At 35.1% G+C, this 22,256-nt stretch overlaps 1 protein-coding gene across 8 annotated transcripts in view; it reads right to left on the bottom strand.

Annotated features, from left to right (window-relative positions):
- The window catches only part of LOC100374697 (MAP kinase-activating death domain protein-like), a 59,061-nt gene that overhangs the window by 13,559 nt on the left and 23,246 nt on the right, over positions 1-22,256 (bottom strand). Inside the window, exons 7-23 of one of the 8 annotated variants that reach the window (XR_014929636.1) lie at positions 21,399-21,747; positions 19,418-19,644; positions 19,012-19,050; positions 17,599-18,187; positions 17,216-17,333; positions 16,769-16,946; positions 16,082-16,310; positions 14,222-14,257; positions 13,557-13,700; positions 10,465-10,757; positions 9,885-10,162; positions 9,492-9,708; positions 9,131-9,238; positions 7,710-7,874; positions 6,463-6,535; positions 5,754-5,860; positions 3,349-3,549 (exon numbers count right to left, since the gene is read on the bottom strand). Coding sequence is in view for 7 of the 8 variants with exons in the window: in XM_085499833.1 (XP_085355959.1) it covers positions 5,754-5,860; positions 6,463-6,535; positions 7,710-7,874; positions 9,131-9,238; positions 9,492-9,708; positions 9,885-10,162; positions 10,465-10,757; positions 13,557-13,700; positions 14,222-14,257; positions 16,082-16,310; positions 16,769-16,946; positions 17,216-17,333; positions 17,599-18,187; positions 19,012-19,050; positions 19,418-19,644; positions 21,399-21,747 (3,150 nt within the window). In the remaining variant the exon portion in view is untranslated. The remainder of the gene's footprint in view (positions 1-3,348; positions 3,550-5,753; positions 5,861-6,462; positions 6,536-7,709; positions 7,875-9,130; positions 9,239-9,491; positions 9,709-9,884; positions 10,163-10,464; positions 10,758-13,556; positions 13,701-14,221; positions 14,258-16,081; positions 16,311-16,768; positions 16,947-17,215; positions 17,334-17,598; positions 18,188-19,011; positions 19,051-19,417; positions 19,645-21,398; positions 21,748-22,256) is intronic. The other 7 variants (XM_085499833.1, XM_085499834.1, XM_085499835.1 and 4 more) reach the window with 7 other exon arrangements.

The following is a 22,256-nucleotide window of genomic DNA, read 5'->3' as shown; positions in this document are numbered from 1 at the left end:
ACCAGAGAGAAGGAAGATGAAATGTTGAAACTTCCCACTTCGGAAAATGTGCAACCCGACTTGTGAGTTGTCCATCAATAAGGAGGTAATTCCTTTCAAAGAAGGGATCAAAAACATCTCATATTCACATGAAATTTTTGTAAACACGCTCAGCAAGCCAGCATCAAGGTATGTGTTCAATGATGAATCTCTATGATTATTATGCTATTTTTGGGCAATCAGCTTGAGAAAGTGGTAAATGGAGTGATGGTATTATTTCTAGGTCTTGGACACCACATCATGTTGGATTCTTATTACACCACCTATACTGCACCAATACCATTGCTGCAAGAACTGATGCATGGTTTCCCTGCATGTATGTATGGAGGATTCTGACAAATGGCCACCTTGAAATGTACCTTGTGATCAGGAACATAATCGCACTTGATGGCCAGGTGGAAAGTTACACCCAGATACAGTGTAGTTCCTTGTCCTGCGTCATGAATCAATGTGCACAGAATGGAAAAAAGGAATCAAGCGGGAACAAATCGCCAATGTGGCATGTGGTGAATGAGAGGAAGACACATGCCAAAATGTTAAATACCCGAAACCTGAATGATGTGCACGGCATTTGCCTCGTATGCTCATTTATAATCCCAATAACAAGGCTGATTGTTGGGAGAAATATAACGTGACAACATAGAAAGTACATACCATAGTACTCATTGTATATAGAAAACAAGACTGAGAGAAATGCGGCTTTTTTCGCTACCATGTAGTACTGTCCTCATGTGGCTGTGTATAACTGAGCTAATGTAACAAGATACTTCAGCAAAGTTTGTGCAATCACAAGCAAATATTTTACGATAATGGTGCGGTGAGTACATGTAACAAGACACTTCAGCAAGGATTGTGCGATCACAAGAACATATATTGCATAGCAGTGTTTTGCTACAATGTAGCTGTGACCTCACTATAGATCACACACAGTTTATTTAACAATATACTTCAGTGAAGCAGTGAGCTCTCATGAAAATACATCACAATGAAGCGACTTTATTGTATAGTATTTAAACTCATGCATATTCATAAAGAAATGAAACCCTCGGGTTGGAACAAACTTGTTTATTTTTTATGTTTATTCCAAGTACGCAACCCAGACACTCGTGCAAAAACAGTATTCACTGTAAATGGTGGAGGCTTCCCGACGACGATGTGTTAAAACCAAAATTAGAAAACCAGTGATGTACAAACTTGCTGCTTTGCACAAATAAACAACATATTTGGCTTGTAAGTGCACTATATTGAGTTCACTTAATAGAATGAATAAGGTATGTCTATAATAACTGTATCAACTTTGGTAAACTTGCTGTGTTCTAATTAAATCTTAAAAATAGAGACTTTTATGACAAGATATCCTGCACACTCAGTTTTCCTTCCACGGATATTGAAGCAAGTCTACAATTAACATTGATATCATCCATGTCCATTTTCTAAATATCTCAAGTTATTTTCATCATCTTCAAAAATGGTCAGTTAGCATTTGAGTGTGTCATTTAGTGTAGTCACACCACTGATAATTTTCTTTCTGTATGTGTATTACAGAGTGTTTTAGGAAATAAACCTGCTTCAATATATATAAAGGTTCCATCAATCGGTATACATTGCTATATAACTATAACAGATTATATCTGTGTCACAGATAATACACACAGATTTACATCTACCAAATCTATTTATCTACACTCAGAATTATCTACAATATATCGTCATAGCAACAGATATGGACCATGCCATGCAATCACTACATCATTACTGAAATCCTAATCTCACTGACATTTGCATTTCCTTCAAGATTTTGCTGTCATTGTTTGTAAAATTATCCAATAATTTTATTATTTCATTTCAAGATATTCTCGTTTATAATAATAATGGCCAGGAGTAGATCTCAAGCATGGTGGCTGCCAGATTATAGCAAAACATTCTCCAAAAATCAAATGAAACGTAGAAAGTCGGCAAATGCAAGCGTCAAGCATTTCAGATGGTCCTCAAAAATCCACACAGTCCACGGACATGACTCACAAAATATACAATTTCACGGATGACTTTTATCTAATAGTACTATATTAGACACCATAAACATGCCAAGTTGTAGTACCTCAAATTCCTTCACCACAGCAGTGCATGATGGGAAATGAGAAGAAAACAGATTAGTAAGAGGAACTTCTCCCAGTTGGGTAGGCAGCAACGAGAAACTAACATTTTTTTTTAATATACCAACATTTGGCTGCAAAACGGTAGACTCAGCACAATTGAGGACCATCTCAAATTGGTCTAGAGAGGGCGCTAGGCACAGAAAATGCGTTCAGCTAATAATGGGATAGGTATGACCCCTCCTCAAAGTGGTATAACCAAATAACATTTTTTTTTTAGTTTAAAAAAAAAGTAATTTTGAAGAAAAAAATCCATATATACAGATATATAAAGTGAGGCATGTTGTATTTTAGTAAAAATAGACTGAGTGCAAATCACAAATTCTGTGCCATGGTAGAAAAAAAAAAAAAAAGTGAGAAATGAGGGTATCAGAATATTAAATAATAATTGATAAAGAAGCTGAAACTGGTGAATTATTTTGAGACAGACCTCAATGGAACTGAGAATAAAGACAGAAAAGGAGTGAAGATGAAAAGCGCAAAGAAAACATGCGCATAAACAACAACACAAGTACTACGGTATTACAACTTTAATCTTTTCTGTGAATCTATGCAAAAATATGATGCAAGCACATGCTACATTCAAGTCTGATGATCATCTAACACATTAGCTAGCTCAGCCTCGCTCTCTTGAATATCAGTATTTTTTTTTTTACCTGTGTGGTTATTTTTTGTTTACATTTTTCTAATAACACGAGAAATAAAAAAAAATCCTAACACACACATAATTGAATACTAATCAATGAATACAAAATTGTCCGAGAGTTTGAATGAATAAATTTGTTTTTTTTTCAGTCTTTTAAGTTCAAAATGTTGAATGCTGGATTAAGTGATATAATAGATATGACAGGCAGGCAGGCAGGCAGGTATGAAAGTGAATGGCCTGTATGCTGACCAATTATAATTGGTGGGCACTAGAAGAAGATGTATCCAGAGACAGTTTAACTATTGATATGAAGAAACAAACAAACAAACAAGCCATGAAAATAAACACACATGCGCATGTTATTAGAATAATCTGAAAAACAAGCGAATAATTCAACTGGAACCAGAGCCAGTAAATAAAGTTATTCTAAAGTTGACAGTTGCAAACTCGGAGGATTAAGTACGAAAAAAGAAATTGAAGTTAAAAAAAAAACAAAAACTACTGCTACACCTTTGGGAAAGGTCATAGGTGAAAGGTTGACTGTCATGGCAACAAAACAGCACAGCTAATGAGATCTGGGCAACACCATGTTCAAGCCTGCCCCCATTTGAGTTACTACGGAAACCACTGCTAGAGCACTGAACACGAGACCCTATTAAAGTAGTTGCTTAGTTTAGCTGACGGCGCCTTGGATTTCCTAGGTGACATCGCCTATTAGGGGATAACAACGAGAAAGGTCGCATGGAACAACTGAAAGGGTGAAGCCAAGTTTTACACAGCGAATTCTATAAGTGTAAAACTTGGCTTTCAAACACTGAGTACAGATGAAGAGTGCTGTGGGTGTTCAGAATGTGTTAATAGGAGAGATGTGTGTGGCCATGGTAACCATCCTGGATACAGCATAATTGTTGACATTAAACTAAGGTTAGTACATCAATTATATTTGGAATATCTGGTTACTGGACTTACTCTCGGCTGTGTTGTGATAGGTGAAATAAAGTGTTCAATCATGCATGCCCCAGCATAGCAGCGAAAAAAAGAGAAAAATTAAGATGTACTTGTTGAGCAAAGTCACTCAGTCAACATATACACAGAAGATTTACACCGAGACGACAGAAAAGATCAATTCACACTAACAGACACGTAACGATACACTATCATAGAAATGATTTTTCACCACAAATTAGACAACTATGTAACAAGATATTGTGATTATCAAATGTTATTATCAAATGATTATCAAATGTTCAGCCAATTTTCATGACACCACACAAGATATTTGTTGCAGATGACAAAAATGTAGCTGATTTATTTGCATTCTTAGTTACATTGTTTGTACATTATATTGCTCAAAAGCTGACATGTTCAGCTTTGACTCACATATTACTCGAAATGTCAAAAGCTAAAAACAAAATGTTGACAAAATTATAATTTTAAAGTGCTGTATTGATAATTTGAATTTAAAATAATATAATTTTAAACAGTTAATTGATCAGATGTTTAAAACTTTAACACAATTACTATTTTTTTGTGGCCATTTGGTTTGTAACGAGAAATGACGTTATTAGTTGATTACCGATAATGACTAGTAATTATTAGTACATCCAGACAAGACTGGGTTCGACAGAAAAACATCACAAAATCCACTTTTTAAAAATTTTTTAGACACATCAAAAACAATCTGATGACCTGTGTCCAATTGTTCGTTTCACAACAAACAGGAAGAATATGCTATCGATGACAACATATGGTTATATGAACTTTTCAATGATATGACATTCAAAAGTAAATTGACCTTTCCAAAAGTATAGTTATACTAAAAATTTGTGTGAAAATAGATTTCGACAGATTCCTTTTTTTCTTTTCACATAACAAGGACTCCATACACATCATACAACACGATACATACAAGTGTAATAGACAAAGACAGGACAGATGGATTGGAAATAAGATGTCACATTTTGTTGGATATGAGGTTAACAAAATAACAACCTGAAATTAAATCAACAAAAGATGAAAAATACGAACAAAGTTGGCAACTGAGTATTGGTGGAGATACTTAAAACACTATCTAGACAATATACCAAACAACAAGCAACATGAAAAAACTACAATACAAACACTATAAACATAACATCCCCTGTCCCTAAATACTGCCTTCTTATGTAATATGCAAGAATAAATCCAGACACCATATTTGGAGAAGCTGTTATACTCAAATTAGGAGATCATTTGCCCATATATGGCTTGTCTATAAACGGCAGTGATGTAAATTAGATGGCTTGCCCATATATGGCAGTGATGTAAATTAGATGGCTTGCCTATATATGGCAGTGATGTAAATTAGATGGCTTGCCCATATATGGCAGTGATGTAAATTAGATGGCTTGCCCATATATGGCAGTGATGTAAATTAGATGGCTTGCCCATATATGGCAGTGATGTAAATTAGATGGCTTGCCCATATATGGCAGTGATGTAAATTTGATGGCTTGCCCATATATGGCAGTGATATAAGCAGGCAACTCAATGCATATGACATTGTACAAGCACTGTGAAATGTCAAGATCAGTATCCACAGACACACATTGTGGCATTCGTGGCTAACAAAGGAAAAAAACAGTCCATCAACATAATGCATGGACATTAAACATCATTCATACAGACGATAACATGCATATCACCAACTACTACGTCTCAAACACTACTGCAGTCAAAAAAACATGGTGCAGTTAAAACTACAGTGTTGAACATCACTATGCTTGCGCACAAAATGTTTTTGTTTACCGTATTAACTACCTTTTTTGCAGAAAATCAACTTGATAAAGATATTAGATAAACTATTTTATATTTATATTCTTATTCAACATAGTGATGTTGCACTGCTGTTTTTTTCAGAAAATCTTTGGACTTACCTTGGTATGTGCAAATTTCAGACCAATTCCTTCCAGTGTGACTTGTAATAAACCACCCTCTCCAGTCTTGACGTCCTGGATAGGGAATTCCCCGCCAAGTTCATTACCTAGACAGATCAACCACAACCAATTATGTAACAACTCTTAAAAGATCAGAAAAAACAAAACAAAGATGTATACCTAAAACAAGAAAGCCATCAGAAATGTCAGATCCCCCTGCAACTTTATTACATCAGTGCAATAGTCTTCCAGGTATGGTATTTATGCATTATGCTACTTAAATATGATCTAGTGTGCAATGTCCAATTAGCGTTGAATGATTAATGACATTCTTACACCAGTCTGTCATTTTGATGTCATAGAAGTCTTATTAGAAAACGGGTATATTTGGAGCTTGATCAGTACAATGCAAAATACATGAAAAAAGAAATTCAATTTCGACTGTGGACCTGGTAAATAACTTGTCATGGATGTATTTGTTGTGGATTCTGTGAAGCAGATTCACTGAAATGATAGTCCCAGTCTTCATGAATTTCACACTAGTCATCTTTATTTAATCCCAGTGGTTTAGGCTATGCTAGGCTCAATTCAGTGACTGGTGGTGTGAAATGTACTTTAAGCAGTCACAGAGGGCAGCAGTCTGGCAGGTTTATTCATGACATGTATGTCACCAGACTTGAACAGGGAATTAACTGCATCAGAGACTTACCCCCAGCAAGACCATTCTGCCGTAGAGCTGCCTTCTCCATGCTTTCCTTAACACAATAGTATAATTCACGACACTAAAAGAAAGTATAAACACAGGGGTTATTAAGGAGAAAATCTTGAAATATCTATCTTCCATCAGCTATACGTCTAACAGGTTGTTTCTTGAAGTCAACACAACCATTATCTAACAAGTCATTGTCAATGACACGTCCCCGTTCCGTTCATATTTGAGTGACATATACATTCAAAGCAGATCATGACCGAAATGCACCTGCATATGTACAACACATTGTACTAAATCTGAACAAAATCCATCCATGCATGACTGAGATCCGGTTCCGGAATTGTGAAAATACGTGATTTTGATGCATTTTCGGCCTTAAAATGGCCATCATTCATCTATTGTTAAGCGGATCATGAAACAAATGCACATATCTATTTGTGACATGATGTACCATGTGTGTGTGAAGTTTGAACTTGATCAATCCAGACATGTCTTGGATACGGATCCAGAACTGAATTCTTTAACAAAATGGCCGCCACTCGGCCATTTCGAACTTGATCCGGGAAAAAAAAAAGACGTGCATTAAGGTCCTATTATGTTTAATGTATGTACCAAATTTGAACAAAATCCGTCCATGCATAACTGAGATCCGGGTCCGGAATGGTGAAAATGTGCGATTTCAATGCATTTTCGGCCTTAAAGCGCTCCATTTGGCTATCGTTAATGAGATCATGAAACAAATGCACATACATATTTGTGACATGATGTAACTTGTGTGTGTGAAGTTTGAACTTGATCAATCCAGACATGTCTCGGATACGGATCCAGAACTGAATTCTTTAAAACAAAATGGCCGCCAGTCGGCCATTTCGAACATGATCCGGAAAAAAAAAAATAACGTGCATCAAGGTCCTATTATGTTTAATGTATGTACCAAATTTGAACAAAATCCGTCCATGCATAACTGAGATCCGGGTCCGGAATGGTGAAAATGTGCGATTTTGATGCATTTTCGGCCTTAAAATGGCCGCTATTCGGCTATCGTTAATCGGATCATGAAAAAAATGCATGTGTATATGTCCCATATAATGTGTGATGTATGAGTGAAGTTTGAACTTAATCGGTCCATGCATGTTCGAGATACAGGTGATCACGGACGGACGCACACAGGGAAAAACATAAGTCCCCGTTTTCGGACTACGTCCGAACGGGGACTAAAAAGTACAATATGTATGTTAGCTTACTTTTTTGGTGTAGAATTTATCAAGCCTTGTTTCTTGAAGTACCTTTCTCCATAAGCATAAGACTTTCGTCTTTGGACAGTAGGTCATGTTGATAAGCTTCTCGTACCAACATCTATCACACACTGCTCCGTTTCCACTACGTATGATGATAGCATCGTCACACACCTAAAAAAATGTGTGTTATTGTATGAATTGAGAACACTTGATTAAATGTCTATCTAGCACATTGAAAAATGGGCATTGTTTTACAGTATAGTCAAATTAAAATGCGTAATTGAGATAGAAAATTGAACTATAGAGGGCGTTGGGGGGGGGACTCGCATCTTTTTTTATACAGCCCTGTGCTGACATCAACTGTAAACCACACCTGTTTTCAAGCAATGCATTTTTTTTTCAAATTGTATTGTTATGTTCGACTTTCCATTAATTTCACTGGGAAGATTGCTTTAAATTTGATTTTTTCAGATTTGTTACTGTTTTTGGCTGCTAACTGTCTAACATCATACTAGTAGTTGAAAAAACATGCATTTATAAAAAAAAAAAAAAATATACTGTTGAGTTCAATACGGTTGGGTCTTATATTCAGTCACTCCAAGCAATAGTTTACTGGAGGCATGGCTATGCTAACGAGTGTTGTTTAATCACTTACATAGCCTATGTTTACAGAAACCTTCATAGTTTATTTACAAGCTAATAACACTAATCTCAATAAGCCATGCGCTCGCTACGGTAAACAATAAGCATGTATTCCTATGTTACTACTAAAATATAATTTTACTTCAAAAGATAATGTTACTACACAAATATAATTGTTATTCCATGTTTAATTCGCTATGTGACAACGAGAAACGCATTAGGAATTGTGTAAATGTTTGTAAAAATTAGATGACGCACCCATTTCAGAAATTGAATGTCATGTGACATTGATTGCCAGCAGTTAATTATTCAAGCTTAGTAGCAGGTTTTTTAACTGGTTCATGTTTTTGGCTTATTTGTTGAAATCTCAACTCGTACACTATTGTCATAACAATACAACATAAAACCAAGCTTTGATATTCATAGTCACATACATCCAATTTGGTATGACATAATTGACATGCGAGTTGAAGAAAACTTGCCAGGAAATAATCCCCTATTGTTTAGAAGCGTATTTATAGTATATCCAGGCCTTTATATAATGCATGTAAAATACACTATATGTCTGTAAGAAATTTGAATATGTGTTATTTAACGACTCTGTCAGTTTAAATTATAGAAATCAGGACTTGCTGGTCCTTCAGTGTTGAAAATCACAAGCATAGTAGTTCAAGACATGCAAGTCTTCCACGACAGAGAAAGGGTTATAGTAGTGTTCCTTTAGATATGTTCTACATGTTAAACTTATTATGTTATTGGATTATGTAAGTAATTAAATAACATACCTCCATAAATAAGACATCTCCTCTGTTATTAGTTCCAGCATGCACCACAAAAGAATGTTTTCTCATTTGACGACTCACACTGGGTTTTAAATCAATGTCATTACCATGCTGCAATATAATATTGATATTACACAAATATAAGTCTGAATTATGTTTCTTTTGGCTACAACAAGAGCTGAACAAGTAATGTAGCAGGATATCATCCAACCATATTGTTAACAACAATGCCAGTTTTAGATCTTGCATGCCTCTAGTGTCCAATTATACAACATATTTTAGTATAATGACACCGCACAGGACGATATAATGGTTTAAAACGGTACACCTGTAATGCAATATAATCAACTAAATTCTTACATACCAAGTTGTTAATTTCATCTAAAAGTTCATTGATTTCATGACTATGTATCAGACCAATATGTGACTTTCCTAGAAGACGTCTAATTTTTTTCTTCACATCTGGTTTTGGTACTTTCACCATCACCATGAATGCTGTCATATTGTACAGTAGTGTAGCTAGTAACTTATCTTCATCTTCTTCTAGTCGTCTCTTTTCCAACGGACCCAAACCAAAATACCTACAACAACAACAATTACATTTTCGTGTTTGTTTTTATCTACAATCATTTTTAGAGCCACAGACATTTTTTAGGTTTGCAGGGAGGGATAAAACTTTATTGGTACATAGAACCTCTATAATCTTATTTGATATTAGTAGGGTGCAAATGAATGGTAACCACCAATAATCACTTACCTGTGCATCATTTCAGAAGGTCCTTGATCCATTCCCACAGCGTCTCTCTCAGTAGCTACCTGATCTAAATATACATCCTCCCAAAATTGCATATTACTATACAGCTGTGATTTATCTTTACCAATCAAACCTTCAAATAGATACTGACGAGTGATGTCGGGTGATACTGACATGTCTGTAGCAATCATGTTACCAGCATGATATCGGAATCCAGCACTGACACGGCTTTTGGCGTTCCAGACGCTGGGTAATCGTTTCCTCCGTGCTAGCTGCGCAGGCTGAAAATATACATATATTTTTTAAGCAGTATGGCAAAATTTTAGTACACTGCGAAAGAAAATTGATTTTTAATGAGATTTTCCCTATGTGGGAATAACTATCTATCTAGTATTCGTCTGACAATTATTTTGTCGTGATTATTTAAATTTTCTGGCAAAATGCATTAATTAACAAAACAATTATTAAATAAATTATAGAATAATTTTGGACCAAATAAACATTATTTTGAATTGTCTAATTTTGTGAAAGATGACCCTAGCATTCAAAAGGTTCAGTAGAATACAAGTAAATAATCGCATACCCCATTGAGTTCAATTTCACTATCAGACATCACGTTACGAATGGTATGATGATTAATTCGTGATTTCTTCCTGGATTTTCCTTCACCACTCTCGTTACTCATGTCGCTATCATTTCCTAGCGTGTCTGAACTGTTGCTCACTAGTGTACTTGCTTCAGACGCCTCTGAATCAAAACTTGACAATTTCTGCATCTGTTTATTCCGCTTAGACAACACATCGGACGGGTTCAACCCTTCGCCATTCGTTGCCTTGGCAACAATCTCGATTCCTCTGTCTTCGTCCTGCTCTGTGCCTGTTATTAATTTAAAGAGTGAAGGAGATTTAATACCTGCACCTGCAACAACAAAAAAAAACATTGTACAGAAAGTTTAGATAATTTTCATCTTGTGTCCCCCAACAACCACTTTTGTTAAGGGGCTAATAAAGTTTTTAATTTTTGTAATGTATAGTCTTTGTATTTTGGATAAAGTTTTTTGTGTACATGAACTTGTATTATCTATGGTATGTTATTTCCACCTTTTTTAAAAAACATTTTAACAGTTATTTGAATCTGTGGTCAACTTCTTGAAAATGTTAGCTTACTATCTATAAGCACAAGTTTCATCTTTCTACAGATAACAGTACATCTGTGATTGACCTGTGATGGCGCTATTCGATATTTATTTTTTACCAAGTTTTTTTCTGCATGCTGTAACGATAGACTCTGGGAAAGACAAGGATATTTTGTTTTATACTTTTTTTTAACTCAGGATACATATTAGATGGCATTTATCTTTTGTGCAAAGACAAAATATAATGACTGAATCAATCAACAATGAATGGTGTCTGCACAAAGTGAAATAACACTGGTTACACAGCAAACAGATGTACACCATACAAGAAATTACATTTATTATAAAAAAAAATGATATTATATGCTTTTAGAGTAATTACAGTAATGGTTTATAGACCCTTCATAATAGCTTAATTAAATATTTGATCGTTTTAAATGAGTATGTTTTATATTGACCATTTGTCTGGCAGCATTATCTACTGAAAAACACATCAATATTTGATCAATATTAGAACGACATGTTCTTTCATGAATTCAAATTATAAAACTGTGCTGTATATTTACAACAAAAATGTGCTCAAATTGACAGACACTCAGCAAACTTAATTATAGTACTTTATTTGATAAAAATCCCTTGAAATAAATAACATTATTGCTTTGTGGCAAATTGAGAGATGTAAACTGTATAATCAAATGACAAACATGATTCGTTGGAATAAACGTTGAATCATTTCCGTCTCTGTCTGGTGATAGCACACTAGGGTCAAACTTGATACACTTATGACCTACAACTACTGACAATACATAGTAATCATTTTTTATTTGTTTTGTTTTTTTATGAAATTAAGTTTAGCAATTGATATTGACTGAAATTAGTCACCGCACAGGATGAATTAATTACAGTTGTTGAGTTTGTGACCTTTTGGGATGATACTGATCTGGTTCAAAACATAGAAGCGCCTTCCAATAAAATGATATCATAAATATTTGACAATAGATACATAAATACAATGCAGTTCCCTATACATAATACATATAAAGAGGATTCAACTACTGTAACGGCACTGATTATTCACTGGTTTTAAATATTGCTATTTTCATCATGTAAAATTCACTAAACTTATTGTTTCTTTGCAAAATTTGTGAATTTAAAACAGAGTGAATATGCTTAATTTATCAAAATAGTGAAATTAAATGCCAGTGGTAATAAATAATTTTACATACATTAATTCAGGTAAAACAAAACAGAATTGTACAATCCAGATTAATAATTGGTTTATTTCATCAGCTCATCTGTTTTATGGAAAATTTAATTTTTCTTTCTAATCTTTATATTCTTCATTCCATTGGCAGTAACAACAAACTACTGAATTTAGAAAGAAGAAAAAACAAACCTTTTGCACCTATATTCAGAGAATTGAAAATTAGTATGCTCCTCGGTGATGACAGCAAGGCAGAGTATGACATGGAAAAGAACATATGTGAGCCATGAACAGTTATGTTGAATGAAAAATGCTGCCAACAACAAATTTGAACAGTTAAGACAACAACAACATGTATAGCAAGGTGCAATTCAGCACAGTGACTATTAAAGCACAAGAACACAGACTGCAGAAGTAGATATGATAACACTCATCATATATGGAAAGGATATCTTCGCTTTATGGCCTGAACTTTTTGATTTATCACAACACCACTGTTAAATCATTGTTTTTATAACTGTTTATACAGGTCTGGCAAACAGCTAACAGCTGGAAATATTTTGTGTTTAAATACTCATGCTTAACACTTAATTAAACCAGAGTAATCTGGAAAACATGATGGTTTTAGAAGGTAGAAAAGTGAACAGTGCAAACTACTGCATCACATTATGGATAGTAGTTTACCATACTTGTATACAGCCATTTAATTGTCTTACAGGTATATCTAAACCACATAGGGGTATGTGCGAGAAGCATCTTTTATTTGTGACAAATCTAAACATGTTCCAATTTTCACATCACGAAGTGAACAAAGTATGCCAAGAAATCATTTCAGTTTTCCCCAAAGTATATTATAGGTAGAACCATATATTATTAAAAAATTAATTATATGAGAAATCTGTGATATATCATTTTATTGGTGATCACTGGAATTAAACTTGGAAGTCTATCAATTTTAGTCGTAAATACTATGTGATATCACAACCGCCAAGTGTAGGAGAACGATACAACAACACAAACACGCATAGCAGAATTTAACTATTTCTACTAATGGTTGATTGAAGAAATAATAAACAGATTGCATGCACAGTCAAGTACAATGGCTTCTAAATTATATATGGGTGCAAAATAGCAAGCAACATTTCTATACATGTAGTATAGGCAAGCTGATATACCTAATAACCCTAGTTTCAAATTAACAAGACATGCACAAATACAACACAGCAGTGACACTCAGCAGAAGACAAAACACTGAACTGAAATGCAAAAGTACTTAAAATAGAGAGGAGGAAGTGCATGCCAACAAACCAGAGTGCATGAAGAGATTAATTCGTACCTGAGATGACCATTCCAGTGGCAATACCTATAGCACCCTGTATACCTGCTCCTACACCACTACCCAAAGATGCTATCTCGGCTTCATCCACTATATCAAAAGAGCTATTGTTACGATTGTCTTCCATTTTGGGAGAGTGTCCTGCTGAAGGTGACACAAAAACAAACAAAGACGCGTTTGCTTTTGATCCAACATTTCACTCAAAAATGTAGAATTCAAGCCATTGTCTTATGTGTACTTATTTTAGAGACATTATGGATTTCAATACACTCTGTACGTGTCATCGTTAACATGAAGCAAAATCAGTATTCCACCTTAAACAACCTTAAACAGATACGATCTGCAGACTAAAATGCTCCACTCCACTCGACTCTTTAGCTATAAGGCTCAGAAAAAAAAAATTCCTATTTCTGGTCATTGAGAGAGTTAAAAAAGTGCCTGTCATTAAGCTTGTTTTTAGTTTTTTGCTGAATTTCAGAAAATATGAAAGAAAATAAGAAATTTTCATCAAAAATCACAAATTAAATGACAATTTTCAGAATCAATTTTAAGAAGCCGCCAGCGTGCATCAATTTTAGAAAGAAAAAATATTGACCATTAATATTTATATTTTTTTTTTCATCGCCTAAAGTGCTGCTTCACTCTTTAGTTTTAAAACATCTTACCTTCATCACAGTTTCTGCCTTCTTTAGCATTCCAACCTATGAACCAAAAAAAAAAGAAACATTAATATAATAAATACTGTACTGTACTGTACTGTACTGTACTGTACTGTACTGTACTTGCACTAAAAGTCAGTTACTACACCTACTCTATCATTAAGTGCTTACTTTTATCGACTCAAGTATATTCAATCAATTTCTTAATTACTACATAAAGCGTAATCCATCAAGACAATAATAATAATAAAGACTGAAATATATCAACATCCATGATTGAATCTATGTACCGGTAAATGCAATAACAAAAGTGGGTGTGGCTACTATCTCCAAACCTGTCACAGAGGAATATTTAAAGAGCAAACAAGAGAAATTTGGTTTAAATTCTAAACTAGAATCACAGTAGATGTTATTAGTAAGTGCTCTAAGAATGACTGCAATATTTCATGCGTTTCAAAACACATCTAAGTTAAATAAACACAAATATTAGATTGTCTATGTTATGATATGAATGAAAATACCATTTCGCTATTTATTAGTGGGCAAGCGATATTAACTAACGTGAAAGAATGGGGCCAGCAATACAGCATATGGGTATCAACTACAACTAACTGGCACACAAAGTCAAAGAAATGTCCTTACTCTCTGCAGTACGGTGATGAATGCGTGAACAGGAAAAAAAAACGTGCATTGACGCCCCAGATAAGAAAAGACATGGAAAGATAGTAACAATTAAGTCAGAGATAAACGCAACATGAATCAGAGTCATCACAGTGCCAATACATGAAACTAAAACAAGCATTGTTTTAACTACCGCTAACTTTGACAACAGTAATTTCAATGCAAGCACATTCTTAGCATATGTGACATGGACATCGATATGTTTAATAATGCCATACATACAACTTGACGTTACATAAAAGACCTATACATATCCACACTGCCTAACTTAAAATGATTGTAATCTACAACAGACATGAAGATAACACTGGCACATTTAAGCAATTTATTTTGCTGGAGAGTTGTATATGCAGTAGACTTCGTATTTCCAACTGTTGATGAAGACAACGAGAAACAATGTGGCAAAATGGAAACTGATAGGAATTATGCCAACTGTGTATTAGCAGTGCTATAGAGCATTTTAACACCCTGTAGAAAAAATACATCACTATTCGAATAGCAGACAACAGTCAGAAGCCATGCAACACATCACATAAGAACGCAATTGTTTGACTTAGAACTTGCATGAATTATAGTAAAACACAGCCAGCATTCAAACCATGATTAGTGTTTTTGAAGCTGAAGCAATTTTTGCAAAATCATCAATAGTACTGTATTATGATGTTATCATGGTTTCAACTCTCTGGCAGTGCTATATGATGCATGTATTGTCCATTTCGTCAGTAACACACGCATCTCTATAACTTCATTTGGAGGGATACAACATGTGCCAAGAAACCGAAAAGTGCATTGTCGCACTAATCAAATACTTTTTTTACATCAGCATATACAAATAAAAAGTGCACATATTATCATGGAGCTGCAAAATGAAGCGCTGAGAACAACAACAACATTACAGAAGAGATGGATGGAGACATGCCATACGACAGTCACAGTGGATTTAGCTAGACAGTCCTCTATATATACACTGTGGGGAAGAAAAAAACAAAGGTTGACCACCATACATGTAATGTCATGCAAGGACAAGTCTATCCTACAACATCCAGAGTTTTTAAGTGGAGAGACAGTCCTCACCTAGTGCGGCAATGAGATTGTCTTCATTCAAGCTATGTGTGTCATACTTTGTGCTGCCGTATGGATGAAAGTTGTGAAAACTACCACCAAAATCCCCCATCATATACAAACCCTCACGACTGCCAAACATACTTTCGTCATCAGGTGTTGATGCTCCTTTCCGTTGAGCCATCTGGCTCTTATCAAGGTCTTTGCCATAGTAGTGCGTATGTGCAATTTCCAATAGTGTGAAGGCACTTGCCATGCCACCAGCACCACTAGTTTCATATGTTTGCTCTAAACCAGTAATCACAGCTTTCAATACTACTAAAATGCCTTTGTACACCTGTTTGCTAATTCTCTATTTAACAAAAAAAAAGAAGACAGAAATAAACCAACTTAATTTGCAGTGCTATATAATAACACAATTCATAATAACGAGAGACATTTCTCTCTAGGGTAAAATACTAAAATAATTTAAATTTGCTATAATCATTGAAGGGATAATTTATTGAAAATGAAATCCAGCGAGTATACATTTTTTCTCATTCAACTCACCAAAATTAAGCAAAAATAAACTTCATACAAAACACCAAAAAAAATCTTTTCAGCGAAAATAAAATAAAGTATTTTACAGTATATGAAAGAAATATCAAATATTCACATTACAGTCAACTTCACAAAATAAACTGGCATAAGTTTGTCCATTTTTTTTTTTTATAAATTTTATTGGGACCTTAGGCTTTAAAATTATAAATTTAGTGGTGAAAATTATGGCGCTCAAAAGCTTGGGGAAAAACACACTGCATTTTAACTCACAATATCTTCTATGTAATCCTCCGTAACTGTGCTATCTTGGGGATACAGCTGGGTCACAACTTGAGCTCGCAAGTTTTCATTAAGCATTAGCTTTCTAAGTCTTGGTAAACTCAGCCATCCAACACCATTACCCTCCATCACATTACGAATTAATTCCTTCAAGAACTGCTGATTCTCCCTGTGTGGAATCAAAGAAAAGAAATAAGGAGCAGTTCATAACCATTAATGAAATAATACATTTTGTGAAATAGCAATAGCCGGTAGACAAATTTAATGAAACAATTAGTCAAATATTCTTAATTCAATTATTTGAAAATTTAAACGCACAACATGTTACTACATACATTACAGGCAGTATATTAAGTTCAACATACCCTTGCTTGCCTTGGTATTTCAAGAAAGAACAATGCACAAATGTGACGTAGTAAATAAAATAATGTCACTTACACAGATGCGAGAATCTCCGGTGGTGAAGTTGGACTGGGTTTCTCTTTTTCTGGCGTTTTCTTCCCTGTAGAGCTATGTTTGATTAAAGAAGATCTCTCTACGAGTGCCTTCCTATTACCTGCAATACAAACATCAGTGTCGCACTAAGAATCGTCCAAAAAAAATGGCATCAATAATGTTTTACAGAAAGTATCAACAAATAGCTCTGTTGTTTTAGCAGAGCAGTCATAAGCCAGTCAATAAACATCATAATTGATAAACAGAAAACCTTGGATTTAGTTACATTTTATTTAAGTGTCTAAACTCGTGTGTTCCATTTTCTCACCGATAAGGACAAGTTTAATAGTCATCGAGCTAAAAACGGAAGAACAATATAAACTAACCTGTTGGGAATGGACTGAGATGCTTCTTTTTTCTAGAATTTCCAATCGGTAGACTCATACTGGAGACGCCGCTACTACTTCTATAGTGACCAGGATCAGATTTAACACTCGGTGGGTAACTGTTGTAGTCACTACTAGCAAGAGAAGTTGGTGAGCCATTTGGGTCTTTTTCAACACTTGCACTTTCAACAACTCCCTTTAAATATGGTTTCTTTTTACTCATCACTGGTGACGTTTCTGTTGAGTTTGATCGTAGTATTGCACTTATCTTATTCATTATTGGACTAGACTTGTTTGATTCAACAGCGTTTTGCTTGCGTGGAGAAGAATCAGTTGATCTTCCTTCAGGAAGTGATCCAGACCGACCTCCGCGCTGTATAAGGGGACTTTCTTTCCCCTGTGTTGAAAGACCTGGATCCGATCGTATAGAATTATTGTCATGATCAATTGAATGTCTGCCCTGTGTGGGAGTTCCTAAGTACTCAACAGTGTTTGCTGTGGTTCCACTGTAGTTACTGTCAGAGTCATATTTAAGACTTTCAACATCAGCATCTGTGTCGGCACCTGATAGAAAAACTTCAGGTGGATGCTGTAAACAAACAACACATTAGTCAAAAGCTCTTATTTTTGAAATCATGAAAACATTTTTAAAAACACAATTATAAATTTAAATCAAATGAAATAAAACAAATCCCAACACCTCGCATGCATTGAAAATATCACCTTTTTAATATTAATTATATCACCTCTATTTTATTATAAATTAAAATGGCTAAAGCTAAGAGTTCTCATAGATTATGGATATCTATTAAAATTTGATATGCATCATTAAAAAACTTTTTTAATATGAAATTTCACAATAGTGGAGTATTTTCTGCAATTAGTTCTAAAATGAAACATTTGAAAACCTAAAAAATAATTTGCTTAATTGCCAGATCTGTGCATGGCAACAAATAAGCAGAAGATGTTATAAAATGATGCATGCTAGTTTTGCAGATTTCCTCAAGTTGCAAATGTTAAAATTAAAATATTGGGGAATTTACATGTACAGTTGATGTATGGGCACATGTTTTCATTTCATATAAACAAACATGTACTAGTATACTGTACACATTGTATAACGTTGCATGGGACCCATGGCGCAATGACTGTGGCCTTGTGAACATGCACTTATTAAAGGAAGCATTTACTCCAAAGGGAAAGCAATCCATACTAGAAGCACAAACCAACCAACCAACCATGAGACTGCTTAGCTGATTGCAATGTCTGTACATGTACATGTACCTATCTAATGAGGGTAATAAAGTATGGGTATAAATAAGGGTCCTAAGACTAAATGTTTATTATATATAAAACTGAGATGCCTTTAGAAAGCATAAGCATGCCAGTACAGAAGACATACAAGTTTCATACCAGAAGTTTATTTAAATATTCACTAATGTAATCATCAGACTGGAGAGAATAGTCATGGAAAAAGAAAAAAATCAAATAGAACACAGAGTGAAGTTATTATAACACCATCAATGATTAAAACCTGACATTTGTTGGCCAGAAGTACATATCGTAAACATATACTCTGATATTATTTTGAAACTGGACTAGTTGCTTATTGGCCACTTTATTTTCAAAATAAGTAAAATACTATTTTTAACGCACTCTTTTAGCGAACAGAAGACACACAAATAAGTGACTTATGCAACATAATTTACAAATATGACATTAAAAACTTGATGTCCCAATGAAAGAGAAAAATTTATTTGTAGTTGTACCATATCAGTCCATAGATATTTATGCATATAATTAACATGATGTCCCTTACCTCTGGTGACATAGGTGTATCTAACTTCATTGACGCATTATGATACATAAACGTGGAGTCTTCCCCATCGGCAAAACTTGATGTCGATGACTCGCTGTCTGGTATGGAGAATGTGGAATCACTGTTACTCATAGCAGCAAGTGGAATTTGTAGTTCAAGTGGCGGTGCATATATGGAATGGTGTTCCATATCAACCGCATTTGATGATGGCTCACAATCATACTCGTCTGTGGAACAGAAAAAAGAATATATGTGATTTACTCAGTCCCATAGAGGTGAGGGGTCAAAGTTGATTTACTCAGTCCCATAGAGGTGAGAGGTCAAAGTTGATTTACTCAGTTGCAGAGAGGTGAGGGGTCAAAGTTGATTTACTCAGTCCCAAAGAGATGAGGGTTCAAAGGTGATTTACTCAGTCCTAGAGAGGTGAGGGTTCAAAGGTGATTTCCTCAGTTGCAGAGAGGTGAGGTTGAAAGGTGATTTACCATACTCAGTCCCATAGAGATGAGGGTTCAAAGGTGGTTTACTCAAGAGGTGAGGGTTCAAAGATGATTTACTCAGTCCCAGAGAGGTGGGGGTTCAAAGGTGATTTACCATACTCAGTCCCATAGAGATGAGGGTTCAAAGGTGGTTTACTCAATAGAGGTGAGGGTTCAAAGGTGATTTACCATACTCAGTCCCATAGAGATGAGGGTTCAAAGGTGGTTTACTCAATAGAGGTGAGGGTTCAAAGGTGATTTACCATACTCAGTCCCATAGAGATGAGGGTTCAAAGGTGGTTTACTCATGAGGTGAGTGTTCAAAGGTGATTTCCTCAGTTGCAGAAAGGTGGGGGTTCAAAGGTGATTTATTCAGTCCCAGAGAGGTGGGGGTTCAAAGTGATTTAATCAGTCCTAGAGAGGTGAGGGTTCAAAGTTGATTTAATCAGTCCTAGAGAGGTGAGGGTTCAAAGTTGATTTACTCAGTCCTAGAGAGGTGAGGGTTCAAAGTTGATTTACTCAGTCCCAGAGAAATGAGGGTCAAAGGTGATTTACAGACACCGGTAGGTGAACTCCTGTTCACATAGGATTCCCCCTACTCAGAACTAGAGAGGTGAGCCCAGTTTTCCTGACTCGGCCCCAAAAGCTTGAACTCCAGTTAACCAGTGATTTTCTACTCAGCCCCCTGAGAGATGACAGGTGTTTCAACTACTGAGCCTCAGAGTGGTGACCTCCAGTTCACAGGTGATTTCCCTAGGCATAATGGTTGTAAACTTCAATGAATATTAATCATACAGTTTCTACTGATAGGACTCTCCATAGGGGACAGACTCTGACAAGAACTTAACAATCCCAATCAATATACTTTGCTTTATATATTTAACTCACAGAGACTGACACGTAGTATGTATTTACACATTTCTATAATAAAATATAATTTATGAGTTTGTGCTTTTACCTGAACCACTATCAATAACCGAGGTACAAATGTTCATGTACATGCCCACAATTGTTTTCAGCTAAATCAATCAAGATTACCCAGTAGTAACATAAGAATTTAATTATCAAAAATAAATTGCAAATTTAATATAATAAGAGAGGGTCTCGGGGGAGTTTACAATCAATGTTATTCCTGAACACAGTGTTATTCCGGGAAAATAAATTATGACATTACTTTTTTTTTTCATTTCAATCTGGAATATAATATAAGAGAAAACAATTTAATTCCAGCTCTATGAAAGTTACTATTTTTAAAACCAATTTATCAAAAAATTCATAACAGATATCACTGAGAAATACATCATCAGTATGGCACTGGAAACACCTGGCAAATGCTCTTTTATATACTTAACGGTCTAGTGACCATCCAAGGAGTTCCATTAAGCTCTATACTTCATGTATATTATCAACTGAAAGGCACATAACATACATGTATAGGCTCTGTGAAAAAAACAGCTATTACAATCACCATCATGCACCACTGAGAAAAATGCTGTTCCATTTACCTTGCATAACATCACCTGTAATATCGCTATTGATAATATCAGTAACAAAGTCACTCAGTGATGAATATGATGAACTTGTACTTCCTGCATCATCTTCTTCTTCTTCTTCAGTGTTACTGCCACTCTCGTCCGTTGGGTCCTCGTCATCAGACGTTGCGTCCATGGAAGCAGCTAGCGTAGAAGCCAGGGTTAATTTCTCATCATACACATTAAAACTCACAGGACTGTTCTGTGCACTGTACCATTTTGGTTTGTCCCCAATAAGTTGTGGATCATACACACCAGTGTGTACTCTAAGGAATGCTACATTAGATGGGTTCAGTAACCATTCACCAAAATACTCAATCGCCTAAAGATGATAATATCATGGACTTAATGTAAAGACATTTTCATGTTTTGAGCATATATACAGAATTGTATCACAGTCAGCTGGCGCACATGTGATAATAAATTAAATACGATATTTACTATATGGGGGCCGCCATCTTGAATGACGCATAAAACAAAATAAGAGGCAAGTTGTGAAACGCGGTTTTTACAGATTCCTACAAATCAGGACAAAAATACCAATCTTTCACAAAAATACGGTCCGTTGGGGTTATATTAACCCTTTGCGCCCCAATGCGGCCATATACGGCCGCTTATTTCTGACCAAAGATAACCCAATTCGGCCGTAAAAGGCCACCCGTTAATGCACTGTCAAAATCCCAATGCGGCCGTAAACGGCCGGTATTTCATATATTGAAACAGAAGTTGATTCTGATCTCCCAAGATCTTTGCATGAAAAAATAAATTGTTGATGAAAATAATTAGAAATACAGGTACGTTCAGACTGAAAATTATATACGAATTGTCCTC

This window comes from Saccoglossus kowalevskii, chromosome 1 (genome assembly GCF_978046115.1).
Source record: "Saccoglossus kowalevskii chromosome 1, keSacKowa6.1, whole genome shotgun sequence".
Taxonomy (NCBI): Eukaryota; Metazoa; Hemichordata; class Enteropneusta; family Harrimaniidae; genus Saccoglossus; species Saccoglossus kowalevskii.
Note: the sequence above shows the minus strand (reverse complement) of the source record. Positions and strands in the feature narration are given on the sequence as shown.